The sequence below is a fragment of the Budorcas taxicolor genome, chromosome 7, assembly GCF_023091745.1.
Source record: "Budorcas taxicolor isolate Tak-1 chromosome 7, Takin1.1, whole genome shotgun sequence".
Taxonomy (NCBI): domain Eukaryota; kingdom Metazoa; phylum Chordata; class Mammalia; order Artiodactyla; family Bovidae; genus Budorcas; species Budorcas taxicolor.
In genome coordinates this window covers 15069532-15095929 of record NC_068916.1, presented here as the reverse complement: position 1 = coordinate 15095929, position 26398 = coordinate 15069532, and the positions used below count along the sequence as shown (strand labels likewise).

Genomic DNA, 26398 nt, shown 5'->3' with positions numbered 1-26398 from the left:
CCTCCAGGGGATCTTCCCTACCCAGGGATCGAACTCACATCTCTTAAGTCTACCTGCATTGACAGATAGGTTCTTTCCCACTAGTACCCTAGCCATCATTTATTTAACACTCACCTGTGTCTTGAAGCTCCATTCCATCCCTTCTTCCTCAAGGGCATCTCTCAGAGTGGAAACTGTCATCATCCATTTTACAAAAGAGGCCACCAAGGCTCCAAGGAGAGTGTCATTTGTCTGGAGTCCTAGATTACAAAGTAACTGAGCCTGGCTCCAGACTCCAAGCTCTTAATCTTTACTCAATGACTGGGCAGAAGAACAGACAGGGCCCCTGCCTTCCTGGAGCTGGGAGTCCAGGGCAGAGACATACGATGTACCACATGAATCAGTAAATAATGAAGGTCATTTCAGACGGTACCAACTGCAGCGTGAGATTGGGGAGGAGGCAGACACAGACCGGAAGGCCTCTCTGAGGAAGCGACCGCCTGGGAAGGGCTGGGGGCAGGGTGTTCCGGGCACGCTGATCCCCAAGTCCCAAGGTCTTGAAGAGTGTGAGGAACTGGTGTGTGTGTTGAGGGGAGACAGTGGGGCTGGAATAGGAAGAACGGAGATAAAAGAGGGAGAGACTGTGCCAGGCCTTGTGGGCTTTGAAGGCCTGGTATTTTTTGAATTTGGACTTTTACTCTGAGCCACATAGGGAGCCATGGGACCATCTGGACAGAAGAAGGCTGTGACCTTGTGGGATCTCATGCATGAAGCGGCACAAGCTGGGGGTGCTGGGCCGGGGACCGGGGGCCGGAAGCCCCCCTCCACTGTATATAGGGCCCGTGGGAGGTGAGATTGCCACTTGGGAGGTGAGAAGCAGCCACATTCCCACCCTAGGGTGTGGCTTCCCCTTTGCAGAAGGGGGTCATTTATCAAGCACATGGCCCTGACACTTTGGGGAATCTTCAGGGCTCATCCTCGATGGCTTGGTGGGGGAGGCTGGGGGCTCCAGCATTCAAATCTCACCACACTCACCCCACCCAACAACCATCTCCACGCCCCCCAACTCTGGCTTCCCTGGCTGCACTGCCCCAGTGCCTGATCTGTTGGAGCAGGCAAAGAGGAGAGAAGTCACTCAGTCCTGCTGACTCTCAGCGACCCCATGGACTGCACCTACCAGGCTCCTCCATCCATGGGATTTTCCAGGCAAGAGTACTGGAGTGGGTTGCCATTTCCTTCTCCAGGGATCTTCCCAACCCAGATTTCCAGCGTTGCAGGCAGACGCTTTACCGTCTGACCCACCAGGGAAGGAGCAGGGAAGAGTGGTTCTATTTGGAGCCACTGGGATCCCTAAAAGGCGACAGGAGGATGCAACCTAGCCTGGGTGCCCCAAGGGGTCTCTCTCCCCCTCTCTCCCATCTGACCCATCTGATCCATCCGCTGATCCTCTCTGGGCCGCCCTCACCCCACCGGAGGCCGAGGCCGGCAGAACCTGAGGCAGCCGGTGCAAAGGGCACAGTCCTAGCGAAGGTCGCAGCAGCCAGGCCCCAGCCCCCACTTCCCGGCTGTGGCCTCTGATCTGAGGGAGCTTCCCAGCGTGGAAGCTCCTGGGAAGTGGGGGTGGCGGGTGCGGGGCCAGCTGGGACTGGCCCATTGGAGGAGCTGAGGCCTGGGAGAGGCGTGGGAGAGACACAGACAGAGAAAGACAAAGAAGCGACTGAGAGAGAGACACACACACAGAGAGACGGGGAGAAACAGAGACGGAGAGACCCCGAGAAATCAGAAGGGAGACACACAGGGAGAAAGTGAGGGAGACATTCATTCATTCACTCACTCACTCCGCGGCTGCTTATTGGGCACGGCCTTGTGTCTAGGCAGTGCCCAGAGCAGACACAAATCTCTGCTCCGGTGGGGTTGACTGTCTGGTGGGGACACAGCCCCGAAACCTGATAACCGAGTAAATCACTTTGTCGAGAGTGATAAGGGCGAGAGATACGGGGTGGGGGAAGCGGGACAACCAGGGGGACTTACGAGCCAGATTCTTCTTATCTGGGGAGGAGAAGATTCCCACCAGCATCTTGACCGCGCCTGCCCCTCCCCCACCCGCCCCAAACTGGGGATGGGAGAGGGATAAGGGGGTGGGGCCTGCGCCCGGAAGCCGACGGCTCTATCTGTTGGTGGGGGGAGGGGAATTGAGGCTACGGCTGCTAAAGACCCTTCTTAACCCGGGTTGCGGGGTTTCCTCCGTCGCCTGGACGTCCTTGGGGTGCAGCCCAGGGTGTTCAATCAGAAGGTAGGTGGGAAAAGGGGAGGGATCAGTGCCCAGAGTACAGAGGGGACCCCTCTATTAGGTGTTGGGGGGACGGGGGGAAAGAAACTCAGGTTGCGGCCGCCCGGGGTGAAGAACCCTCCCCCTGCTCGTGTCTCCGGATCCTCCCACCGCGACGGAGCATCCCTGGGAGGGCCGCCCGGGCCAGGAGCGGGGAGCCGAGGGCTGACCAGTGCCAGTCGGCGCCGAGGGCGCGTTCCGTTGCCGCGGCGGGTGGTACAGGCTGGCAGACACGCGCTGGCAGCCGCGGGCTGGCAGCCCGTACCCCAAGAGGAGGAGGGGGCAACTGCTGGCGATCTCCAGCGCTCTGCCTTGGGGGCCGCCCCCTCGCCTGCCCCCAGCCCCGCCTCCCGAACAGGGGCCGCTCTCTCCGCTCCCGGCCGCGCGACTGTCGAGCGCGCACTACCTGGGCGCAGGGGTGAGTGTCCACCACTGGGTCCTTTCGCGCGCGGGGCTCGTCCCGGCCTGGGGGTGGGGGTTGCCCTGGCCACCACCCTTGTCCCCTTGGCTTGGATTTCTCGGGCCTTTCCCGAAGTCTCTTGGAAGGGGAGAACCTGAGATTTCGGGACTGGGTGCGGGGACCCGGGACGGGGGTGGAAGGCACCCGGAATCCCCCCGCCTCGTCCTCTACCAGCCACGCCACTGCAAGTTTCGCTACCTCACTCTTGTCTCCAGGCAAAAGGAGGAGAGGTGGGAGGTACACAGGCTGCGAACCATTGCGCAGTGTCCCCAGAGCAGCGAGTGTGACCCTGGGGTGACCCTCATCTGCGTGTATTTGGTGTCCCCTTAACCCCAGCATGGCTGAGTCCGTGACTTGCTGTGAGTCTGTATTTGCGCCTGGTTCCCTGTGTGCAGCTCAAGCCATCTGGGAGCCATTTGTTTCTGCCCTGTCCAATTAAATCCGTTCCCCTCCCCAGGCCCTAGTTTTCTCATCTGTTCAGTGGGACTTCCGTGACTGTGTCTGTTTCTGCGTGGATGTGTTTATGTGGAGCATGAAAATCTTTGTGTCTGCTTCTTTGCGAGGTACTTCGTCTGAGCCTCAGTTTCCTCGTCTGTAAATTGGGGTTAAGGGGAGACTGCCCAGGGTATGTTAGCGCGAAGTCACAGTTAGGAGGTATTATTATACTTTAATGACGTGTATGTCCCTCTGCAAGAGTCTATGAGAGGTGAATTCCGTCTGCTCAGGCTCTGGCCCTGCAAAATGGGTGGAGTTTTCTCTGCCTTCTCACTGGGGTTTTGCAGCGAATGAAGGGGGGAGTTCGCAGGGAAAAAACCTCTATGCAGCGAGGCGTGTAGATTGTGGGGTTCTGGGTCCCAGGGGGTGGGTGGAGGTTGTGAAATTGTGGCCTGTGAGACTAGGCATAAGATCCTGTCTGTGTGTGGGGGAATTTGTATATATCTTTCAGTGTCCGTGTGTGAATGTACTTCCTTTTTTAAAAATTTTATTTTTGTGCTTTCTTTTTTAAAAACTATTTTTATTTATTTTTGGCTGTGCTGGGTCTTTGTTGTTGCGTGAGCTTTTCACTAGTTGCACCCAGTGGGGACTACTCTCTAGTTGCCCAGCGCGGACTTCTTGCGCGGGTTCTTCTGTTGCAGAACACGGGCTCTAGGGCGCTCGGTTTTCAGTAGTTGCGGTGCGTGGGTTCAATAGCTGTGGCGCACAGGCTCAGTTGCTCTGCGGCCTGTGGGATCCTCCCGGACCAGGGATTGAACCCTTGTCTCCTGCACAGGCAGGCGGTGGATTCTTATCCACTGGACCAGCAGGGAAGACCTGAACGTACTTTCATGGTCCCCTGAGAGGGTGTAACTGCGCATTTTGCCCTAGTTTGTGACTATCTGTGCACATGTCCTTGTCAATGCGTTACTGTATTTGTCCCGTTCTCTGTGTGTCTGTTTGTTTTTTACTAAGGTGGCTCTGGATATCTGTGCCTGTGTATGAATTATTAGTGTCCCTTTCATGTGGGACTCTGTTACCCTGTCCCCTTGTGATATGATTTGTCTCCTTGTGTCGGCCTGTCTCCATGGACAACCCCCTTCTATCCCACATTCCCTCTGGGCTCCGGCGTGCGTGTAGGGTAGGGAGTAGGGGGTTAGAACCCCTTCCCAGGTCAGGGGCCGCTTATGCCTGCCTTCGCAGGCCGCCGGGGATGGTGCGCATGAGGCCTGACATTGCTCCCACCTCTCCGCAGCCTTGGGGCGGGCGGCCCATGGAGCCGGGGCTGCTGCGGCCTGCGCCGGTGAGCGAGGTCATCGTCCAGCATTACAACTACACCGGCAAGCTCCGCGGTGCGCGCTACCAGCCTGGCGCGGGACTGCGTGCAGATGCCGTCGTGTGCCTGGCCGTGTGCGCGCTCATCGTGTTGGAGAACTTAGCCGTGCTGATCGTGCTCGGACGCCACCCGCGCTTCCATGCGCCCATGTTCCTGCTTCTGGGCAGCCTTACGCTGTCCGACCTGCTGGCCGGCGCCGCCTATGCCGCCAACATCCTGCTGTCCGGGCCGCTCACGCTGCGTCTGTCGCCCGCGCTCTGGTTCGCCCGTGAAGGCGGCGTCTTCGTGGCGCTCTCCGCGTCCGTGCTGAGCCTTTTGGCCATTGCACTCGAGCGCCTCCTCACCATGGAGCGTCGGGGACCCGCGCCCGCCGCCCGTCGGGGGCGCACGTTGGCGCTGGCGGCCGCTGCCTGGGGCTTGTCGCTGCTCCTCGGACTACTGCCAGCGCTCGGCTGGAATTGTCTGGGCCGTCTGGAGGCCTGCTCCACGGTCCTGCCGCTCTACGCCAAGGCCTACGTGCTCTTCTGCGTGCTCGCCTTTCTCGGCATTCTGGCAGCCATCTGCTCGCTCTACGCGCGGATATACTGCCAGGTGCGCGCCAAGGCGCGGCGCCTCCGGGCGCACCCCAGGACTGGCGAGGGCTCCTCGGTGCGCGCGCGCCACACGCCGCGCTCCTTGGCGCTGTTGCGCACGCTCAGCGTGGTGCTCGTGGCCTTCGTGGCTTGTTGGGGCCCCCTCTTCCTGCTGCTCTTGCTGGACGTGGCGTGCCCGGCGCGCGCCTGCCCTGTGCTCCTGCAAGCGGACCCCTTCCTGGGCCTGGCCATGGCCAACTCGCTCCTGAACCCCATCATCTACACGTTGACCAACCGCGACCTGCGTCACGCGCTCCTGCGCCTCGTCTGCTGCAACCGGGGCCGCTGCTGCCGAGACCCAGGTGCCTCCCGGCGGTCGGGGAGCGCCCCTGGGGCTTCGGGCGACCTGCATCGCTGGCTACCTCCCGGCCTGGATGGCAGCTCCAGCCGCTCCGAGCGCTCCTCTCCCCAGCGGGACGGGTTAGAGACCAGCTGTTCCACCGGCTGCCCTGGTGCACCCACGGTCGCCGGGACCCTGGTAACCCCGCCAGCTACAGACTGACGCCCTTTGACCGCCATTGCCCTCCCTAAGAGCTCTTTTGCAGACTTTTTTTTATATAAAGGAATTTATAGGAAAAAGCAGCCAAAGATGAAGATGGTGGAGGCAGAAAAGACCTAGGAAAATATATTTTATTGACGCTGAACTCCACAGCAATGAAAAAAACAGACAAAAATCCCTGCTTTTGTGGAATTGATGTTCTTGTGTCAGACTCAGAGATGATAACGGAGTGAAGAAGTGTGGAGATGATTCCGGTGACAACACAGTGATGCGATGGTGGTCAGGTGATGCCTTTTTGAAGAGGTGGTGACATGTGATGTGGGCTGAGGTGATGATTATCCTGGGAGCTTTTATTTTGGCATGTGGGGTCTTAGTTCCCTAATCTGGAATGAGCCCACAACCCCTGCAGTGGAAGCAGGGAGTCCTAACTGTGGCCTGCTGGGGAATTCCCTGTCCCGGGACCTTCCGAAGGAAGAGCATTTCAGAACCGGGGAGCAGCAGGTGCAGAGGTCCTAAGGCTAGAATATGCCTGTGTGTTCTCTCAGAAGCAGAGATCTTAGTGCCATTGGCGCAACGATGGAGAGGCAGACAAGAAACAAAGACAGGAAAATAATGGGGCAGGCGGGGCAAAGCCTTATGGACCCAGGGGAGAAACTCCTGCTCTGAGTGAAGTAGTACTGCAAGCTTCTAGGCAGAGGAAGGACTTAATCAGGCTCAGGTATTTGCACCTACCTCTGCTCTCTGTAGAGGGTGAAGCCAGGAGAACTGGGTGATGGTAACTGCCTAGGGGAGTGATGACAAGGACTGGGACGGTATGGATTCTCCACAGACTTGGGAGGGATTGGACAGAATTATTGAGGAATTGGGTGTGGGGGAGAAAGGAGTCAAGGACAAGTGTTCACTTTTAGAGGAGAGGCCAAAGATGGAGCACCCCAAAACTTGACTCCAGGAGACTCAGCCTGTTCCTCTGTGAAACAAGATTTTTTTGGAAAGTGGTATCAGATCCTTCATGAAAGAATAAACATATAATTGAATAATAAGAGTAATAACAGTTGATTTTACCCTTGGTGGCTCAGCTGGTAAAGAATCTGCCTGCAATGTGGGAGACCTGGGTTAGATCCCTGGGTTGGGAAGATCCCTTGGAGGAGGGCATGGCAACCCACTCCAGTATTCTTGCCTGGAGAATCCCCATGGACAGAGGAACCTGGCAGGCTGCGGTCCATGGGATTAAAAAGAGTCAGACGCAACTGATTGCCTAAGCACAGAACAGCACAGTTACTCCCATAGTATTCTAGGCCTGGGACATGCCTTTTTCTCACCTTTCCTACAATCTTGTAAGGTAAGTTTTCTCACTCCCATTTGACAGATGAGGAGAATCCAGTAACTGAGTATTTTGTCCTATTTTCTGAGCCAGGATATTAGCCAAGGAGGTTAGGCTCCACCGTTCCGGTTCCAAGAGGTCTGTTAAGCCCAGACCAACACTCCTTTGTTCAAGGGTCTGCATTTTCAGCCAGGGGTGATATTAGGGCCCCGGCTGTGGCCATGAAAGGTTTCAGGTGTCCTGACCACAGTTTCCAGCTGTCTCAGGCTCCCAGCTGTCCCCAGGCACATTCCTAACCTCACTGTGGAGAGGCAGGCTGGAGAGGGGCAGGGTGGGTTTGGGGAAAGGGCCTGGGGCTTCGGGTTCAGATTGTGGTACATCACTTGCCGGGACACAGCAGAACTGCAGGCAGCTGAAAAGTATGTAGTGTGTAGGGGTGGGGGTGAGGGGCACTGACCAGCCAGGGGACCTGAGTTCCCGTGGGCCACGCTCACACTGTCCCTGCACGCTGTAAGCACTGAGAAAACCAACCTATTTCCTGGAATATAAACACTCAAGCCCGGGGTCACATGCCAGTGCACTTTGAGAACTGATTCTAATTTCCTACCTGGTTCCAGTATCCCCGGGCTCCTGTGATCTTCCAGGGCAACCTGAGCCACCCCACCCCATTGCTCAGTTGTTTGATGATGGTGTGATAGCAGAAGAGTTATTTACTTGTTCACATTCTACAAAATTCAAAAAGCACCAGTTCCCACTCCTGGATATATACACTTGGGAAACTTGCAGAGCCATTCTGTGGGTAAAAGAGCTGAAATGTAAATACATCCTCTCTCTTTTTACACAACTTTAGCATTGCTCTCCACCTTGCTTTGATCGTTTAATAGTATCATCTTGGAAATTGTTGCATGTCTAGATTTTGTACTTTGTTAATTGGAACAGCTTAGGTGCCTTAAACAACCAAAGTTTATTTCTCATAGTTCTGAAGGCCGGAAGTCCAAGATCAAGGTGTCAGCATGGAAAGCTTCTGGTGAGAACTCTCTTCCTAGCTTATAGACAGCTGCCTTCTGGCTGTGTCCTCACATGGTGGAGAAAGAGATCTAAGTTTTCTGGTGTTTCTTCTGATAAAGGCACTAATGCCATCATGAGGGTCCCACCCTCATGACCTCATCTAAATCTACCTCCCCAAGCCCCCATCTCCAAATAACATCACTTATTTTTATATGTGGGCTCAGTCGCTCAGTTGTGTCTGACTCTGCGACCCCATGGACTATAGCCTGCCAGTCTCCTCTGTCCATGGGATTTTCCCAGGAAGAATACTGGAATGGGTTGCCATTTCTTCCTTCAGGAGATTTTCCTGACCCAGGGATCAAACCCTAGTCTCCTGCATTGGTAGGCAGATTCTTTACCACTGTGCCACCTTGGAAGCCCAAATACCATCATTTGTTATGTTAGGGCTTCAATATATGATGGTGGGGAGGGGGCACAGACCATAACTTTTTTATGTCACTTTATTTTTTTAATTGAAGAATAATTGCTTTACAGAGCATTTTTTTCACATTTAAAAATATTGAGGTAAAACATTTACAAAGCTAATGGCTTCTTTTTACTGGCTGCATAGTATTTCATAGCAGAGATTACACCGGGGCCCTAGGAATGCACACATGTTGAGTCCAACATTTGGCATTTAAACACAGTATTGCAATAAACATCTGTGTACATACATCCTCCTAAACATGTGCAGGGGTACCTTGGATAAATTACTGCACATGTCACTGCTGGGTCTCAGGGCTTGTAGATGTTAATTTTGAGATATACCAGAGGTTTCCTTTGGCATGTGGAAAAGGGTGTGTTTGTGGGTTTGCTCACAGCCTCAGCCACTCCCCATACAGTATTTGGCAGTTATGCTATGGCACCACCTCTGGAACCACTCAGAACCACAGCTTCGCCACCGCCACCGGCATGGGAGGAGTAGCAAGGAACCCTAGGCCAGCCTTCTTCTGCATGGGATTAATCCCAAACCCAGAGCAGGGAGGCAGAATCTTCCAAATTCACCCCGGGGGCAGGGGGAATCCTTTCTTAGACCAGTATCTGTTCAGTCTAGAGTTTCATATGGATGGGCTCTTAAAGAAAAGAGGGGGGATTTCCTGGTGGTCCAGTGGCTCAGGCTCTATGCTCCCAGTGCAGGGGGCCAGGGGTTCGATCTTTGGTCAGGGAAGTAGATGCCACATGCTGCAACTAAGACCCAACACAGTCAAATAAATAAATAAAAACAAATATTATTTTTAAAAAAAAGAGGGAAAAAAACCCCACATGCATTTAAAAGTTAACTTTATATAACAAAGAGCATAAATGGAAAATCAGTATCACTTTCCATGAAAAATAACAATCATTCATATTTATTGAGCGCTAGCATTCTCAGTTAGTTCTCCCAATAATCTACCAGGTAGGTGCCTGTATTATTAACATCTATTGCTACGTGGTGTCCAACTCTTTGAGACCCCATGGACTGTAGCCCACCAGGCTCCTCTGTCCATGAGATTTCCCAGGCAATAATACTGGAGTGAGTTGCGATTTCCTTCTCCAGGAGATCTCTTCGATCCAAGGGACGATCCTGTGTCCCCTGCATTGCAGAAGGATTCTTTACCGTTGAGCCACCACGGAAGCCCTGTTAACATTTTAAGAGGAAGGAAATTGAAGCATGGAGCGGTTAAATTATAGGTCCAGCCGCGCAGAGCTAGATTGGCAGAGCCGGAGTTCGAATTTCCAACTGCGAGCTCCTCGCGCCTCCAGATTGGAGATAAAAAATAAAAACAATGAAAACCCCAGTAGGTAGGTAGACAGCTCTGCCTGGATCCTTCGGCCACCTGAACGTGAGGCCTGCACTGTGTGGAGGTAAAAGAAGCGCAGGTCGTGGGAAGCGGACTAGCGCTGAGACGACGAAACCTGGCGGATGGAAGGGACTGCGAAGGGGTGGGGGGACGGGCCTGGTGGGCTTAGCCGTGCGCCTTTGCCCGCCGCCCTATTCCTCGCCCATGGGCGCCGGGCACCTGAGGGAAGGGCGGGGAATCACGACTCCTTCCCCGCCGCGCCCTCTCCGCCCTCTCCCCGCCTCCTTCTCGGGCGTCCCGAGGCTAACCCCCCACTCGACGGCCGCGACCCCGTAGGCCCCGCCGCCCCGGAGCCCAGCCACAGCCCCCTTTCCCCGCCGCCCCGGACAGTGGAAGCGCTCGCGGGTCTTCAACAGCGAAAGTCAGGCGGGAGCCGCCCCCGGGCCAGGCCACGGCCCCTCGGGCTTCCCGGAAGCTCGGTGCGCGGGTGGCACCAACGTGCCCGGAGCCACCGCCGCGCCCCCTGGCATCCCCACCCCGCGGTGAGAGTATCGGAGGCTACGCAGGTGAACGCGCAGGCGGCGGCGGGGAGGGGTATCCGGTGATCCCGGGTGCAGGGAAGCGCTGGGCCTCGAACCCAGGTCTTTGATTCTAGGCGGCTCCGACCACGCGGGCTGGGTGCGCCCAGGGCTGGGTCCTTGGCCCCGCCGCGATTATCGGCGCTGCGGACGCCGCTCTGGGGCTGCGCAACTGGGCAACAGCGAGCGTGGGCGGGGAAGGGCGGCGGGGAGCGGCCCGCCGCCGTCTCCGCCGCCCGAGGCCCGGGGCCGCGGGGACTTTTATTCTGACACGGCCGGCTCCCGGCTCTGCTTAGTCATGGTGACCTGCGCGCGTTCCGCGCCTCCCCCCTGCGAGCTGCGATGGAGGCGCCCGGGCCTGGGCGACGGAGGCGGAGCCCGAGCGCGGCCATGGCGGGGTGAGTGAAGCGGCCCGCGCCCGGGCTGAGGGCACCGAGGGTCTAGAGTGCTCTGCGACCGTGGCCGGGGGCCGGAGCACTGGGCGATGCGGGGCCCGGTCGCCTCGGGGTTTCCCGCGGCTCCGCGGCGGGCCAGGAGGGCGCGGCTCGAGTCCGGACCTTTTGTTGGACGGCGCGACCGGCGGGTGATTCCTGGAGCGAGAGGCCCAGGAAGCGTCGCTCGGACGGAATCCCGGGGATCCCGGGGCGTTTGTGGCGGGGGGACCTTGGTGTGTGGCCCGGGGCTTGCGATGGAAAGGCCGCGGCGGGGTCACTTCCTCCCTTCTCTAGGCCTTGGCTGCGCCGGCGGGACATGCGCAGTCCCCCCACTTACCGCTTCTTGGCGGGGGGTGGGGGAGGTGGGAGAGGGGGAAGTGTCCAGTGCCCAGGGGGCACCGTTGACCGTTTGGCTAAAGACCAAGAGGCAGGCCCGGGCCTCGGCTGGGGAGAGGCGGCCAAGCAGTGTCCAGGGCACAGTGGAAGAGGAGGGTGCTTTGGCAGGCACAGTGGAGTGGGCAGTCAGCCAGCCACAGCTTACTGACCCCTGCGTAGAGCCAGGCCCCAGGCGGACTGCAGGGGAGGCACAGGAGAAGGTGGGCAGGACCCTGACCCACACAGGGCTACCTGCCCTCTGAATCCTGAGGCTCAGGGCCAGAGAGACCCTTCATCCATCAGCAAGCAAGCAAGGGAGCTAATTTCCATTCCTGATAAGTGGTGTGATGGAAATAAAACAGAGAGGAGGTGACTCTGAGTGGAGCCCAGGGAACAATAAGATGAAGAACCTCTTGTAGATCCCCTGCCTTCTCTTTGCTTGAGTTTTTCAAACCCAACTCACGCCCTGACCCTCCAGACTCCGCAGGGTTCACTGACACCCTCCCTTCACTAGTGTTTCTCATCACACTCTTCCCCTGATTCTCCAGGTCAGCTCTCATTCTGACTCTGAGTCTTTGCACTCACTGTTCCCTCTGCCTGGAAAGCTAACAACCCCCCCCTTGCCCCACCCGCTCCATAAGTTCATCCTTCTAGTCCCAGCTCCAAGACAGGCCTGGACTACCTGATTTTAAATAAACACCTGCACGCTACACTGTCACTTATTTCACTTATAGCCCTTTCCTCCCCAGTGTTGGCTCCAGGGGGGCTCAGTGCATGTCTGTCTGGCTCCTTGCTGTGTCCCTGGTGCCTAGAACAGTGCCTGGACATGCCCGAGAAATGTTGATGGGGTGAATGAAGGAATGAGTTGGACATGCTGTGAGAAGGGATGGACCCCAGAGAGCTGGAACAGAATGGGCAAAGGGAACAGGTGGACGGGAGCTGACTGTGAAAGGCTTTGCAGGCCGTTGAAGAGTTTGGTTTTACTCTTCATGCCACAGAGAGTGGTCGGGGGGATTCTGAGCAGGGGAGGGGCACCATGTGACCTAGGATTTAAGGTGGGCCCTTGGACTGGTGGGGCCATGGGTCAGTCAGGGAGCTCAAATGAACACTGCTTTACCTGGGCTTGGGAAGGAAAAGTGGTCTCTGAGTCACTTTATCTTGGAAAAGAAGGCCTAGCCCCCAGCCCTGTGCCCCGCCCTGTGCTCTCCCCCTCCAGGCCCCTGAGTGCCAGTGGTGGCGTTGTCCCTTGTCACCTGGAACCCCATGCAGCCGGAACCCAGGCCTAGCGGGGCTGGGGCCCATACCCAATTCCTGCCCCTGAGATCACAGCGCCCCGAGGGGGCAGGGGACACGGTGATGTACGCCTCCACCGAGTGCAAGGCCGAGGTGACGCCCTCCCAGCATGGCAACCGCACCTTCAGCTACACCCTGGAGGACCACACCAAGCAGGCCTTTGGCATCATGAATGAACTGCGGCTCAGCCAGCAGCTATGCGATGTGACGCTGCAGGTCAAGTACCAGGACGCGCCTGCTGCCCAGTTCATGGCCCACAAGGTGGTGCTGGCCTCGTCCAGCCCCGTCTTCAAGGCCATGTTCACCAACGGGCTGCGGGAGCAGGGCATGGAGGTGGTGTCCATTGAGGGCATCCACCCAAAGGTCATGGAGCGGCTCATTGAGTTCGCCTACACCGCGTCCATTTCCATGGGGGAGAAGTGTGTGCTCCACGTTATGAACGGCGCTGTCATGTACCAGATCGATAGCGTGGTCCGTGCTTGCAGCGACTTCCTGGTGCAGCAGCTGGATCCCAGCAATGCCATTGGCATTGCCAACTTCGCTGAGCAGATCGGCTGTACGGAGCTGCACCAGCGTGCCCGGGAATACATCTACATGCACTTTGGGGAGGTGAGTGAGGGACGGGGACATGGCACCAGGGCTTCAGAGCAGCCTTGGAGGACCAGGGAACAGACAGGTGGTCATCACCATCTCCCCTTGTGAGGTGACGGATCAAGGCAAGGAGATGGAGAAAAGTAGGGTTGAGCTCCCAGTCTAGATATCTGTGACAAATCTAGGAAACAGCTGAAGAAAGTGAGACTGTCATGGATGTCTGGGCTCCCTGGGGTCAAAGGTGGGGACAGAGGGCAGTGACTCTGACAGCAGTTCCACCGGAGGCTGCCCTGAGCAGGGCCTGACGTTCCAGGCAGTCAGTAAATATTTATTGAACACCCGTGACGTGCTGTCAACTGCCAGTGTGACCCTTACACTGTGGTGGTTTTCTTTAGTCCACAGAGTATTGTGCTCACACTAATCTTTGTTTCATTTTCATTTTCAAGTGGAGGAAGTTGTGAGTAGAGAACATGAGTGCTTGTTGAGTACTTGGTGTGGGCCAGCCTCTGTTCTAAGTGATTTCCAGCCTTTATATCTGAGTCTTCCCAGCTATCCTAGGAGGAGGTATGCTTTGGAGTGCCTTCCTAGATTTTTTTTTTTTTTGCTACACCACACAGCTTGCAGGATCTTAGTTCCCTGACCAGGGATGGAACCCTGGTCCTGGCAGTGAAAGCCCTGAGTCCCAACCACTGGACCACCAGGGAACTCCCCCCTTCCTGGAAATTTTTAAAATCATCCTCCCGTGGCTGGGGCCAGCTAGGTGGACACTACCCTTGGTCTCTATGCCTCTCCTTCTCTACCATCTTGGGGGTTGACCAGATGCCCCAAGAAGCTCTGACATTAGTCTTAGGACTTATGGCTTCCAGGATCGTGGCCCAAGAACAGGGTTGTCCCACTGACCTGCACAACAGTAGTGTCAGGGGGTTGTCTCGGCTTGGGGTAACAGGAAGCTGGGATCCCGCTGATGTGGGGTGACTGAAATTATTTATATAGACCAGTGCCAGATAAGAAATATTTACCTTAGCAATAACCCTGCTAGGAGTTAGCAACTAATATAATCCTCCTTTTATAGAGGAAGAAAAACAAGGCACGGAGTGTTTTAGGTTTTTGCCCAAGGTGGTACAATTAGAAGGTAGTGGGCCAACACTGCAACTCAGGCTGCTTTCTTCAAGCCTGAATTTTATTTTCTTTCTAACGTACTGTGTTGCTATTTCCTTTGACGGAGAAGGCAATGGCACCCCACTCCAGTATTCTTGCCTGGCAAATACCATGGACGGAGGAGCCTGGTAGGCTGCAGTCCATGGGGTCGCTCAGAGTTGGACACGACTGAGCGACTTCACTTTCACTTTTCACTTTCATGCATTGGAGAAGGAATGGCAACCCACTCCAGTGTTCTTGCCTGGAGAATCCCAGGGACGGGGGAGCCTGGTGGGCTGCCGTCTATGGGGTCTCACAGAGTCAGACACAACTGAAGCGATTTAGCAGCAGCAGCATTTCCTTTGAAGTCAGTCTGCTCTTTTGAAAAAGTAATTTCATTAAAAAAAGAAAGGGGCAACATTCTTACAGTTCAGATACAAAATGATACAGAATCTAAGAGGTGATGTCGTTTCTTTTTCTCATTTATGTGCTTACCTGCTATGTGCCTGGCATGTAGTGTTAACTCATTGAATTCACACACACTGAGAGTTCCGTGCTATTCAAATGCCTGTTTCTTTTCTTTAAATTTTATTTCTTTGTGGCTGTGCTGGGTCTTCGTTGCTGCTCACAGGCTTTCTCTAGTTGCAGTGAGCAGGGCCTTTTCTCTAATTGCGCTGTGCAGGCTCCTCAGTGCAGTGGCTTCTCTTGTGGAGCACGGGCTCTAGAGCAAGAGCTCAAGATTACGGCACATGGGCTTAGTTGCCCCAAGGCATGCGGTATCTTCCCCGTCTAGGGATCAAACCTGTGTTCCCTGCACTGGCAGGTGGATTCTTAATCACTGGACCACCAGGGAAGTCCCTCAAATGCCTATTTCACACCTGAGGAAGCTGAGTTAGCAGAGGCAGATTGAGTGTCTTGTCCAAGGTCCTGGCAGGGGCTTGGCAAGGGGCTGGGGGGGTGGGTGCCGGGGGCCAGCCCCAGCAGGATCCGGGGTTCCCTCAGGATGGACGGCGTTGGTGAGAGAGAGAGAGATGGGGAAACCAAGCTTAGGTGGAACAGGTCTGTAACTTTATTTTTAAAAAGAGCTTTTATACCTTGGGTTGTACAGAGAGGGGGATGGAAGATGCAGAGTCATGCAGGGTCAGCAGTTCTGACCCTTATTGAAACCAGGCTTTCTTTCTGCATACCTTTCTATATACAAAGGCCTTATGTGATTTACATCCTCTTCTGGCCTGGAGGCCTGTTAACATTTTATGACCCTTTTTTCTGATAAAGGTTAGTCAACTAGAAAACTTATTTTCTCTAAAAGTGTTTGTTCTAAAGTCCGGCACCACTCTCAGAAAGTACTAAATAAAGTTACATTCCTATGGGGCAAAGGTGCAGTGGGTTATAACAAAGGAAGAATTTATTAACTCAAAGGTCTAATGTTGCTAACACCAAGGCTACTACTTATTTTCCCTACATACCAACTATATTAACTAGTGTACTCCCAGGCACACAACGGGTAAGGGATATGGAAACTTGGCAGCAAGCACTGGCTCAACAATGAAGTCCTTCACCAGCACTATTCTAATAATTTTTACTCCTCGAAGGGCTCTATGCCTATTAGGACTTTAGAATGTTTAAGTTCCCCTGCCTTTCATGGTTGGGGAATTGTGAACAATCGTGTATGTGCGTTAGTTTTAAGAGTATGGATAAACCTGCTACGCAAGTTAGAATGCTAACAGAGAGGTTTGAATTGAAATATTCCTTTCATGCCCAGGAGACTTATCAACTAGAGCCCTAAGTTGATTTTCTCCAGAGAAAGGTGGTCGGGGATAGCCCCTGTTAATGCCAGACGAGTAAGTGAAAGGCATAATATAGTAAACAGTAGACAGACAGATTTTGTCATCTGGGTAGATGCTCAAGCAGGTCCAGGGAGTCCCTCGAGTCCTGATCCGCCTTGCCTGTCAGGTCTCTCCTCATGACCTTGTCATGGGTGGGATCTCGTGTGCTGGCTCCCGGCAGGTGGGAGTGGAGAGAGACCTGTAAGTCAGCCCATGACACTGTCGCCCTCTGCAGGTGGCCAAGCAAGAGGAATTCTTCAACCTGTCCCACTGCCAGCTGGCAACCCTCATCAGCCGGGATGACCTGAATGTGCGTTGCGAGTCTGAGGTCTTCCACGCCTGCATCAACTGGGTCAAGTATGACTGCGAGCAGCGGCGCTTCTATGTGCAGGCGCTGCTGCGGGCTGTGCGCTGCCACTCGCTCACGCCCCACTTCCTGCAGATGCAGCTGCAGAAGTGTGAGATCCTGCAGTCGGACTCCCGCTGCAAGGACTACCTGGTGAAGATCTTCCAGGAGCTCACCCTGCACAAGCCCACGCAGGTGATGCCCTGCCGGGCGCCCAAGGTGGGCCGCCTCATCTACACGGCTGGTGGCTACTTCCGCCAGTCGCTCAGCTACCTGGAGGCCTACAACCCCAGCGATGGCACCTGGCTCCGGCTGGCAGACCTGCAGGTGCCCCGGAGCGGCCTGGCGGGCTGTGTGGTGGGTGGGCTGCTGTACGCCGTGGGCGGCCGCAACAACTCGCCTGATGGTAACACCGACTCCAGTGCCCTGGACTGCTACAACCCCATGACCAACCAGTGGTCGCCTTGCGCCTCCATGAGCGTACCCCGCAACCGAATTGGGGTGGGCGTCATCGACGGGCATATCTATGCCGTTGGTGGCTCCCATGGCTGTATCCACCACAACAGTGTGGAGAGGTGAGTGGTCGGGGCAGGAGGCGTGGGATCTGGGGGTTCTGCTGCTAACACGTCCCCCGCCATTGGGATCTGAGGGTTCCTCCTGTCTTTCTTTTAAAATACTTATTTATTTATTTTTGTCTGTGCTGGGTCTTTGTTGCTGCACGCAGGCTTTCTCTAGTTGCTGTGAGCTGGGGCTGCTTTTCGTTGTGGTGCACAGGCTTCTTATTGCAGTGGCTTCTCTTGTGGAGCACAAGCTCTAAGTCCACCAGCTTCAGTAGCTGCAGCCTGTGGGCTCAGTAGTTGTGGCACAGGCTTAGTTGCTCCACGGCACATGGATCTTCCTGATTAAAGACACAGGGATCGAACCCATGTCCCCTGCCGTGGTAGGTGGGTTCTTACCCACTGCACCTCCAGGGACGTCTTCCCTCAATTGTTGAGTGCTTTTCTTTGTGCCTTGCCTTCAGGGAATGGAAGCCTCAAGGTGAAGCTAAACTCCTGGGGGATGTTTGGTCATGACCCTGGATGATGTGTCCTGGCCTGGGAACCGTTTACAGGGCCATCACATACCCATACAATGACTGTTAGCAGATTTGGAAGAAGTTCCATCAGTTTGAAACTGTCAGAATGTTAATATGCTAATTTTGTTAAAACATGACACCTCACTGCTATCTATCCACAAATGGTTGTAAGAAACACACATATGAGGTCCGTTAACGTGGAAGGTGCCCCCTTAGATGTGGTGCCCTTGTGCAGTACACAATTTGTGCACAGTACAGCTGTGCATGGTGACCCTGTGTTTGCGTGTGTGCTCACTCAGTGTGTCTGACTCTGTGACCCCATGGACTATATTGCCCGCCAGGCTCCTCTGTCCATGGGATTTCCTGGGCAAGAATACTGGAGTGGGTTGCCATTTCCTCCTTCAAGGGATCTTCCTGAGCCAGGAACTGAACTGGTGTCTCCTGTGTGCCCTGCATTCATACAACACTTAGCTTAGGCGGTGGTCTGATGTAGCCATTTGAGTCCAGCAGAGGTGCAAGGCGACCTTGAGCAGATGGGGCCGTGAACCTCAGTTTCCTTGTCTAGAAAACGGACCTATTGATAAGTTGCGTTGTAGGGAATCCTTGTGAGAATTGAAGAGTTCAGGTAAGGGGCTTCCCAGGCGTTGCAGCGGTAAAGAATCCACCTGCCAATGCAGGAGACATGGGTTCTATCCCTGGTCCAGGAAGAGCCCACGTACCTCAGAGCAGCTGTAAGCCAGTGCGCCACAACTCTTCAGCCAGCGCTGTGGGAGCCGTGGAGCGGAAACTACTGAAGCCCACCTGCTCTAGAGCCCCCGCTCTGCAACTGGAGAAGCCGCCACAGCGAGAAGCCTGCGCACCGCAGCTAGAGAAAAGCCTGTGCAGCCAGGAAGGCCCAGCAAAGCCAAATAAAATTATTTTTTAAATTAAAAAGAAAAAAACCAACACCACAGTGGAGTGTCGGTGGGTCAGTGCCTCGGGTCGGCGGGGGCTGCTGTCGTCATTGCTGCTCTGTTGTGGCAGGTATGAGCCGGAGGGGGACGAGTGGCACTTGGTGGCCCCGATGCTGACACGAAGGATTGGGGTGGGAGTGGCTGTGCTCAACCGTCTGCTCTACGCGGTCGGGGGCTTCGACGGGACAAACCGCCTCAACTCAGCCGAGTGTTACTACCCAGAGAGAAATGAGTGGCGGATGATCACACCCATGAACACCATCCGAAGCGGAGCAGGTGGGAGGGGGCTGCGGGGAGGGGAACAAGGAGGGGCACCCTCCCCACCCTGGGAGTGACCCTCGTAGAGCTCCTTGCTCTTGGCTTTGTCTCTACAGGGCCCCTTAGGGGAGGGGAGGAAGGGAGACAGGTGACGGGAGAGGGGAGGGTGTTCCCCCAAGAAGGTGATGGCTGGGGCCCCCAAGGCCAGGCCCTGGAGTCATCCTCTCTGTGTCGTCCGATCTAGGAGTCTGCGTCCTGCACAACTGTATCTATGCTGCGGGGGGCTACGACGGTCAGGACCAGCTCAACAGTGTAGAGCGCTACGACGTGGAGACAGAAACGTGGACGTTCGTAGCCCCCATGAAGCATCGGCGAAGCGCCCTGGGGATCACCGTTCACCAAGGGAGGATCTACGTTCTTGGTGAGGCCTGGGCGGAGAAGCCCACCCAGCCCCTTTCAGTAGGAGGGCTTCACATGCTTCCTTCCTTCCTGCCTGCCCCCAGCCCCCACCCCCTTGGAGTAGTGACCGACCATCCCTCCTGCCCTCCCTGCAGGGGGCTACGACGGTCACACATTCTTGGACAGCGTGGAGTGCTATGACCCAGACACAGACACCTGGAGCGAGGTGACCCGAATGACCTCTGGCCGGAGTGGGGTGGGCGTGGCTGTCACCATGGAACCCTGCCGGAAGCAGATTGACCAGCAGAACTGTACCTGTTGAGCCGCTTGTTTCCTGAGCGAAAAAAAAAAAAAAGGTCGGATCCAGACTATTATCGTTTCTGTACAAAAAAAAAAAAAACGAACCAGGGACAAATGAAGAGGCTCCACAGTGCAAACCGTGGCCTCCAAAATGGGAGGCTGGGACACCACGGTGTTCCAATCACGACGTGAAAGAAAAGAAGGCTAGAGTGGGAAGTCGTGAGCCTGCCAGAGCAGTCCCAGGAATGTCCAACGAGAGCCTGCCCAGGAGGTGGGCGCGGGAAGGACGGGCTCCCCAGAGAGAGGCCCTCCACACCCGCTACCCCAAGACTAGGCCTGGCTCCCCCACCAGCAGCCACCACCTCCCTGTGGGATGAAAGCAGGTGCTGGGGACAGGCTGGTTTTCATCCCCTGTGTCTTTGTGATTATTTCCTAGAGGCCTGGGAAGAAGCCCACTGAGGCCTTGGGGGAGGAGGCCCCTCCAGAGGTGCGGACCCCAGGGATGGGCCTGTACATAGAACCACTGGATTTCGCTGCCCGGACAGTCATTTTGTTGATAAATAGCCCTGTAACTTTCAGATGAAAATAAAGAACAAACTAACTAGTGTCTTCCAACTGGGCTCTCAGCCAGAGATCTCAAACCTGTGGGGACAGAAAGGACTTTTCTCCTGACATGCACTCAAAAGTCTTTTGATTTAAGGCTTGGATTGGAAACCAGTTTGTTATCTCGGCCCCGCTGAATTTTGCTATGTAGGGCATCTTGCTCCCCACGAGCAAGCCACACAGGGCTCACTTTGTCTGTCACTTTCAACTGCTTTGAAGACAATGACCCAACTCCTTGACACCTCTCTAGGGCTCCCCGAGATTAATTGCACACATGCGCAGTTTATATTTTCACAGTATATATTCTATTATTATATTTTCACAGTTTATATTAAGGCAGAAGATCCCCAACACGGGCTTCTCGGATGGCTCTGTGGTAAAGAAGACTCCTGCCATGCAGGAGATGTGGGTTCCATCCCTGGGTCGGGAAGAGCCCCTGGAGAAGGAAATGGCAACCCACTGCAGTATTCTTGCCTGGAAAATTCCATAGACAGAGAAGCCTGGCAGGCTACAGTCCATGGAGTCACAATTGAGTGTCTAAACAATAAGAATAACTAACCCCAACATGCCTTCCAAATTCAGTGAAAGTCCATCAGGTCATATTTATGCATTTCAATAACATAGACTGAGGCTTTTGTTTTATTTAGGTGCCTGGGTATTCAAAAGACAAAGGGGTTCTTAGGAGTTTTCTTAGGCAAAGGGCTCAGTAGCTTGGCTCCTTCTGAACAGCCTGTGTAAAGGAATTATGTGGCCTGGATCTTTTCTTCTGCCTGTCAACTCTATTCGCGCTGGGGGAGTGGAGAAAAGAATGGTCTCAACTGTTGGGGATTTCACAGGTTCTTCCAAACAGCTTAGCGAGGGAACATTTGATTCTTTCCCTGCCAGCGAAAACATCCTACGTCCCATCTCTGTGGCTTCACTCAGGCCACCCAAAGGCGGTCTTAGTTGTCTCTAGTTGCCCACTTCTCTGGTCCTTGTCCTAAGATTTTTATGGAACAAGAAAATAAATCTGGGAATTCCCTGGCAGTCCAGTGGTTAGGGACTCAGGGCTTTCACTGCTGGGGCCCAGCCTCCATCCCTGGTCCAGGAACTAAGAGTCTGCAAGCCATGTGGTGAGGCAAAAAAAAAAAAAATGTTGGTTGCATTGAGTGGATGGGGAAAACTAGAAATTGTAAACACATCTAGATAGTCTTAGCATTTGCAATGTATTTCTACACATTATTTGATCCTCAATGGTGCTATGAGCTAAGAAGGGCAAGCTTGAGTTCTTTTTTGAAAACCTTCATGCATTTGGCCATGTCGGATCTTGGTTGTGGAAAATCTTTGATCTTTGTTGAGGCATGTGGGATGTTTCAGCTGTGGCATGTGAACTCAATTGTGGCATGTGGGATTTAGATCCCTGACCAGGGATCCAACCTGGGGTCCCCTGCATCAGGAGCATGGAGTCTTAGACACTGGACCACCAGGGAAGTCCCCGAACTCTACAGATGAGAAGAAGAGTTTCAGAGAAGTGACCTGCCCAAGTGGTGGGGTGCAGACTTGACCTGTGTGGTACCCGAAAGCAGTCCCTCTCAGCTATAACTTGCTCCACCTGTGTGTTTGTCAAAGCGGATGTTACAGAAGTCCCATGGCAGCCCTTCCCTGGAGGTCCAGTGGTTAAGACTCACTCTGCATTCCACTGCAGGGGACACAGGTTCAAGGTTCAATCTCTAGTCGGGCAACTAATATCCCGCATGCTATGCAACTTGGCCAAAATAAGTAAGTAAATAAATGCACACGTGTGCTCAGTCATGTCTGACTCTTTGTGACATGGAGGCATATGTAGCCCGCCAGGCTCTTTTGTCCATGGAATTTTGCAGACAAGAATACTAGAGTGGGTTGCCATTTCCTTCTCCAGGGGGTCTTCCTGACTCAGGGATTGAACCCATGTCTTCTGTGTCTTCTGTATTGCAGGCATATTCTTTACCACTTGAGCCGTCAGGGAAGCCCAAGTAAGTAAATAAGTAGATACGTAAGTGGGTCCTGTGGGATCAGTGTGCATAGCCAGAAACAACGATCTAATCTAGAATAGGGATTTACGTATAATGTGGTTGCCAGAAGCCCCACAACCTACCCCAGAGTGCTGTTTCTTTTCAGAGGCATTAGAGCCATGGTCTTGATGTCAAGTCAACCTGATTCAGTAAGGCAGTTGGGGTAAACAGTTCAGAAGTCAGGTAAACAGTTTCCTGTCTGAAAAAACAGTACCTGGATGCTACTTGGCGCTAGACCCTATGTGAGCTGCTAGACCAACAAAGGTGAGTATTTTTTAAAAACTTAATTGGAGAATAATTGCTTTCCACTATTGTGTTGTCTTCTGCCATACAGCAACACGAATCAGGCAGCCATAAGTACACGTAGGTCCCCTCCTTCTTGAACTTCTCCCCGACCCCACTTTAGGTTGTCACAGAGTGCCCCTTTGAGCTCCCTGAATTATACAGCAACTTTTCCCATTAGCTTTACCTGTTTTATATATGGCAATATGTATGTTTTAATACTGTTATCTCAATTCATCCCAACCTCTCCTTCCCCTGCTGGCCAAAGTCTCTTCTTTATGTCTGCATCTCTGTTCCTGCTCTGCAAATAGTTTCATCAATACCATTTTTCTAGATGCCATATTTATGTGTTAATATATGACGCTTGTTTTTCTCTTTCTGACGTAGCTTCACCTTGTATAACATGCTTTGGGTTCATCCACCTCACTAGAACTGACTCAAATGTGTTCCTTTTCATGGCTGAGTAATATTCTATTGTGTATGTGTACCAAAACTTTTTTATCCATTGATCTGTTGATGAACACGTAGATTGCTTCCATGTCCTGGCTACTGTAAACAGTGCTGCAGTGAACACTGGGACACGTGTCTTTTTCACTTACGGTTTTCTCAAGGTATATATATGCCTAGCAGTGAGATTGTTGGGTCATATGGTGGTTTTATTCCTAGTTTTTAAAGGAATCTCCATACTGTTCTCCATAGTGGCGCTATCAATTTACATTCCCACCAACAGTGCAAGAGGGATCCCTTTTCTTCAGTCTTTCTCCAGCATTCATTATTTGTAGGTTTTTTGATGATGGCCATTCTGATCGGTGTGAGGTGATACTTCCGAAGGTGAGTATTTATGTTCACTTTCTATCTCTGCAAAAAACAACTTGATTTTATGCCTTACTCTTCCAGGCAATGGGACTGACAGTGAACAAGCCCCCAAAAATCCCTGCCCTCGTGGAAATTACAGCCTAGTCGGGGAGTAGGGTGACCAACTTATCCTAGTTTGCCTGGGACTTTTCCAGTTTGAACGCTGAAAGGCTGGCATCCCAGGAACCATTTAGTCCCAGTAAACCAGGTTCATTGGTTACTCTCCAGGTAAACCAGATATATTAACAACTGTGTTGAGTGACAGACATGATTAAATTTGCATTTGATAGCTCTGGAAGCCAAGTGGAAATGGCTGCGGATAGAGGTACGGGGAAGGGTAAACAGCTGGCGCAGTAGCCGGGTGACAGGCCGGTGGTGTGGATCAGGCAGGTGCCTATGGGAATAAAGTAGAGTCTACAGGTGAATAGACTGCTTAGATAGGATGGATGAATCATCAGGAATGCTCCCGGGTGGTTTTGAAGCTTAAGAAGCCAAGTGGAGGGGTCCTTGGAGGAATCTGCTGTTACAGAAGGAAGTGACGATGGTTTGGAGTGTGTTAGGTTTGTAGCCTCAAGATAACGGTTGTTTTTGGAAAGTACTGAAGCAGATTTTTCAAACCCTCAATCTTTGCTGCTTCCAACAAAGAGCTCTTGAATGGCTGCTCTGTGCTAGACATGAAGTGAGGTATTCAGATACAATGAGGAGCAAGCATGACACTGGCCCGTTTTCATACAGCTAATGAAATAATCCAACTTCCCTGGTGGCTCAACAGTAAAGAATCCTCCTGCCATGCAGGAGACTCGGCTTTGATCTCTGGGTCAGGAAGATCCCCTGAAGAAGCAAATGCAACCCAGTCCGGTATTCTTGCCTGGGAAATCCCATGGACAGAGAAGCCTGGCGGGCTACAGTCCATGGGGTCGAAAAAGAGTCAGACGTGACTTAGTTACTAAACAACAATAAAATAATCACATTGAGTATATGTATTTAATTTCTTAGGTAAGCTTTCTGAAGGGCTGGAGCTCAACCTAGGTCAAATCCCTTGAGAAAGCATTCTTTAAGTGTTTTTTTTTTTCACAGAAATTCAGAGTGTAAACTAGGTGAGGGAAAAGAGGGGTAAGATTGTGGACAGAGGAACCATCTGCCCTGTGGCACTGAAAACCAAGTCTAGGTGAAGCTCTGAGAGGGAGGAGGAACATGGTGTCAGAAGAGGCTTAACAGAGGTGAGGGAGGCAGACCGTGCAAGCCCAGTGCACCACATAATTTTCATTTATTAAATACCTAAAAACTGCCTTAAAAAAGAAGTTAAAACATTATAGGACTTCCCTGGTGACTCATTGATTAAGAATCCACCTGTCAATGCAGGGTTCGATCCTTGATCTGGGAAAATCCCGCATGCCGAGGAGCAGCTAGCCAGCGTGCCACAACTGCTGAGCCCGTGCTCCAGAGCCCAGGGACCACAACTCCTGAGCCCAGGTGCCGCGACTACTGGAGCCTGTGTGCCCTAGAGCTGGTGCTCTGCAACAAGAGAAGCCACTGCAAGAAGAAGCCTGAGCACTGCAACTAGAGAAAAGCCCGCGTGGCCACGAAGACCCAGCACAGCCAAAAATAAATACTTTTTTAAAAAGGTAAAACATTACAGAAAAAGCTGAAGTCTTACTCTCTCTCCATCCCAGCCCCTCTAAATCTTAAAAAAAAAAAAATTAACAATCTTCAATATTGTATGTTTTATGTAGTTCCTTACAAAAAATGGCATAATGGTGCTTGTATTGCTCTGCAATACAGAGCTCTTCCTCTTTCAGTAAGCTCTGTCTGTGATGTCACGTTCCTTTTACCAGCTACCGGATGTGCTGTTTTATCTTTCACTGTTGACAGATGTTTAGGTTGTTTCTAGTTTCTCAGAATTACAGATAAGGCAGCAACACCCTCTCTTAATCATGCCTCCTTTCTCCAGATGGGTGCTAGGAGGTGGAACTTACTAGCTCATGGAGTAAGCCCAGCTTTCCTAGATGCTGGCAGGTGACCCTCCAAGTCCTTTTTATTCCTGCTATTTCTCCAAGTTCTTTTTTAAACTTAATTTTAAGTTTTACATATTTTTATAAAAATTGAGGTATATTTGATTTATAACATCATGTTAATTTCTGAGTGCAGCACAGTGATTCACAGCTCTTTGTAAATCTACACACACAGGGTTTCCTGGTGGTCCAGCGGCTGAGAATCTGCTTTGCAATGCAGGTGACCCCAGTTGGATCCCTGATCTGGGAAGAGCCCGCGTGCCATGGAGCAGCTAAGCCAGTGCGCCACAAGTGCTGAGCCTGCGCTCTGAAGCCCGGGAGCCACAACTACTGAGCCCACGTGCCATAACTACTGAAGCCTGTACACCCTAGAGCCTGCGCTCTGCAACAAGAGAAGCCACTGCAGTGAGAAGCCCACAATGAAACTAGGCGGTAGCCCCTGCTCGCTGCAACTAGAGAAAGGCCGCCCACAGCAGAGGAAAACTAGCAGAGCCAAAAATAGAAATAAAATTTAAAAAATCTACACACAATCGACTGTATCACTCTTTTTCTTGATGCTGCTGCTTTTTGTGGCATAAAAGTGTTCGTTTTTATCTTGACCTTTTCTGCAACTTCCTACTCACTTGTTAATTTATTGTCTTCTGCCCATAAATTCATTGCTTCTGCCTAAGTTAACCAAAGTTAGTTTTCTGTTGGTTCCGTGTTAGAACCAAGAATCCTGACTAATAGAGATAAGAAATTTTGAAAAATATATCTTAAAATATAAGCTTTGTTTATGCACTGCTTTTCTGTTTGTTTTTCTTAAAACACATCAGTCTGCTTTGGGTCTTAGCGGCTGCACATGCGATCTTTAGTTGCAGTGCATGGACTCTCTAGCTGTGGCGTGTGGGTTCTGGAGTGCTCGGGCTTCATAGCTACAGTGATCAGGCTTAGTTGCTCATTGGTATGTGGGATCTTAGTTCCTAACCAGGGGTTGGACCCTAACCCCCTGCATTGCACAGGGGATTCTTAACCGCTGGGCCACCAGGGAAGTCCCAGTTATGACTTTGTGTACATTGCTGATGAGTAAGGGTAATCGTGTGCATTGTTGTCTTATTTCTGGCTATAATGTTACTGTTCCTAATGTCCCACCGTTCAATCTGATTTTCTGTAATCCATGCTTTAAGTTTTGCCAGAAACTTTTAAAGTTCAGG

At 52.9% G+C, this 26398-nt stretch overlaps 2 protein-coding genes and 1 long non-coding RNA gene across 3 annotated transcripts; all 3 read left to right on the top strand.

Moving 5' to 3' along the window:
- The first annotated feature begins 2174 nt into the window (after positions 1-2174).
- Positions 2175-5712, top strand: S1PR5 (sphingosine-1-phosphate receptor 5). Its single transcript, XM_052644370.1, has 2 exons — positions 2175-2272; positions 4498-5712. Exon 2 carries the CDS (start codon positions 4516-4518, stop codon positions 5710-5712), a length of 1197 nt encoding a protein of 398 aa, XP_052500330.1. The 5' UTR covers positions 2175-2272; positions 4498-4515.
- A 5000-nt stretch (positions 5713-10712) lies between these two features.
- On the top strand, positions 10713-20038 carry KEAP1 (kelch like ECH associated protein 1). Its single transcript, XM_052644337.1, has 6 exons — positions 10713-10834; positions 12462-13147; positions 16328-17013; positions 18537-18742; positions 18969-19145; positions 19279-20038. The coding sequence occupies exons 2-6, from the start codon at positions 12509-12511 to the stop codon at positions 19443-19445; spliced, it is 1875 nt and encodes a 624-aa protein (XP_052500297.1). The 5' UTR covers positions 10713-10834; positions 12462-12508; the 3' UTR covers positions 19446-20038.
- Positions 20039-20347: 309 nt separating this feature from the next.
- Positions 20348-25723, top strand: LOC128051697 (uncharacterized). Its single transcript, XR_008199729.1, has 3 exons — positions 20348-24413; positions 24556-24818; positions 25381-25723. It is a non-coding gene; the product is annotated as an uncharacterized LOC128051697 (long non-coding RNA).
- Positions 25724-26398: the final 675 nt, after the last annotated feature.

What these genes read in the sequence shown, in the direction of transcription:
- S1PR5 (XM_052644370.1), top strand. Translation starts at nt 4,516, where the DNA reads ATGGAGCCGGGGCTGCTGCGGCCTGCGCCGGTGAGCGAGGTCATCGTC.
- KEAP1 (XM_052644337.1), top strand. Translation starts at nt 12,509, where the DNA reads ATGCAGCCGGAACCCAGGCCTAGCGGGGCTGGGGCCCATACCCAATTC. An exon ending in TCTACATGCACTTTGGGGAG is followed by an intron (nt 13,148 to 16,327) that starts GTGAGTGAGGGA and finishes CGCCCTCTGCAG; the next exon opens with GTGGCCAAGCAAGAGGAATT. An exon ending in AGGGAGGATCTACGTTCTTG is followed by an intron (nt 19,146 to 19,278) that starts GTGAGGCCTGGG and finishes CCCTCCCTGCAG; the next exon opens with GGGGCTACGACGGTCACACA.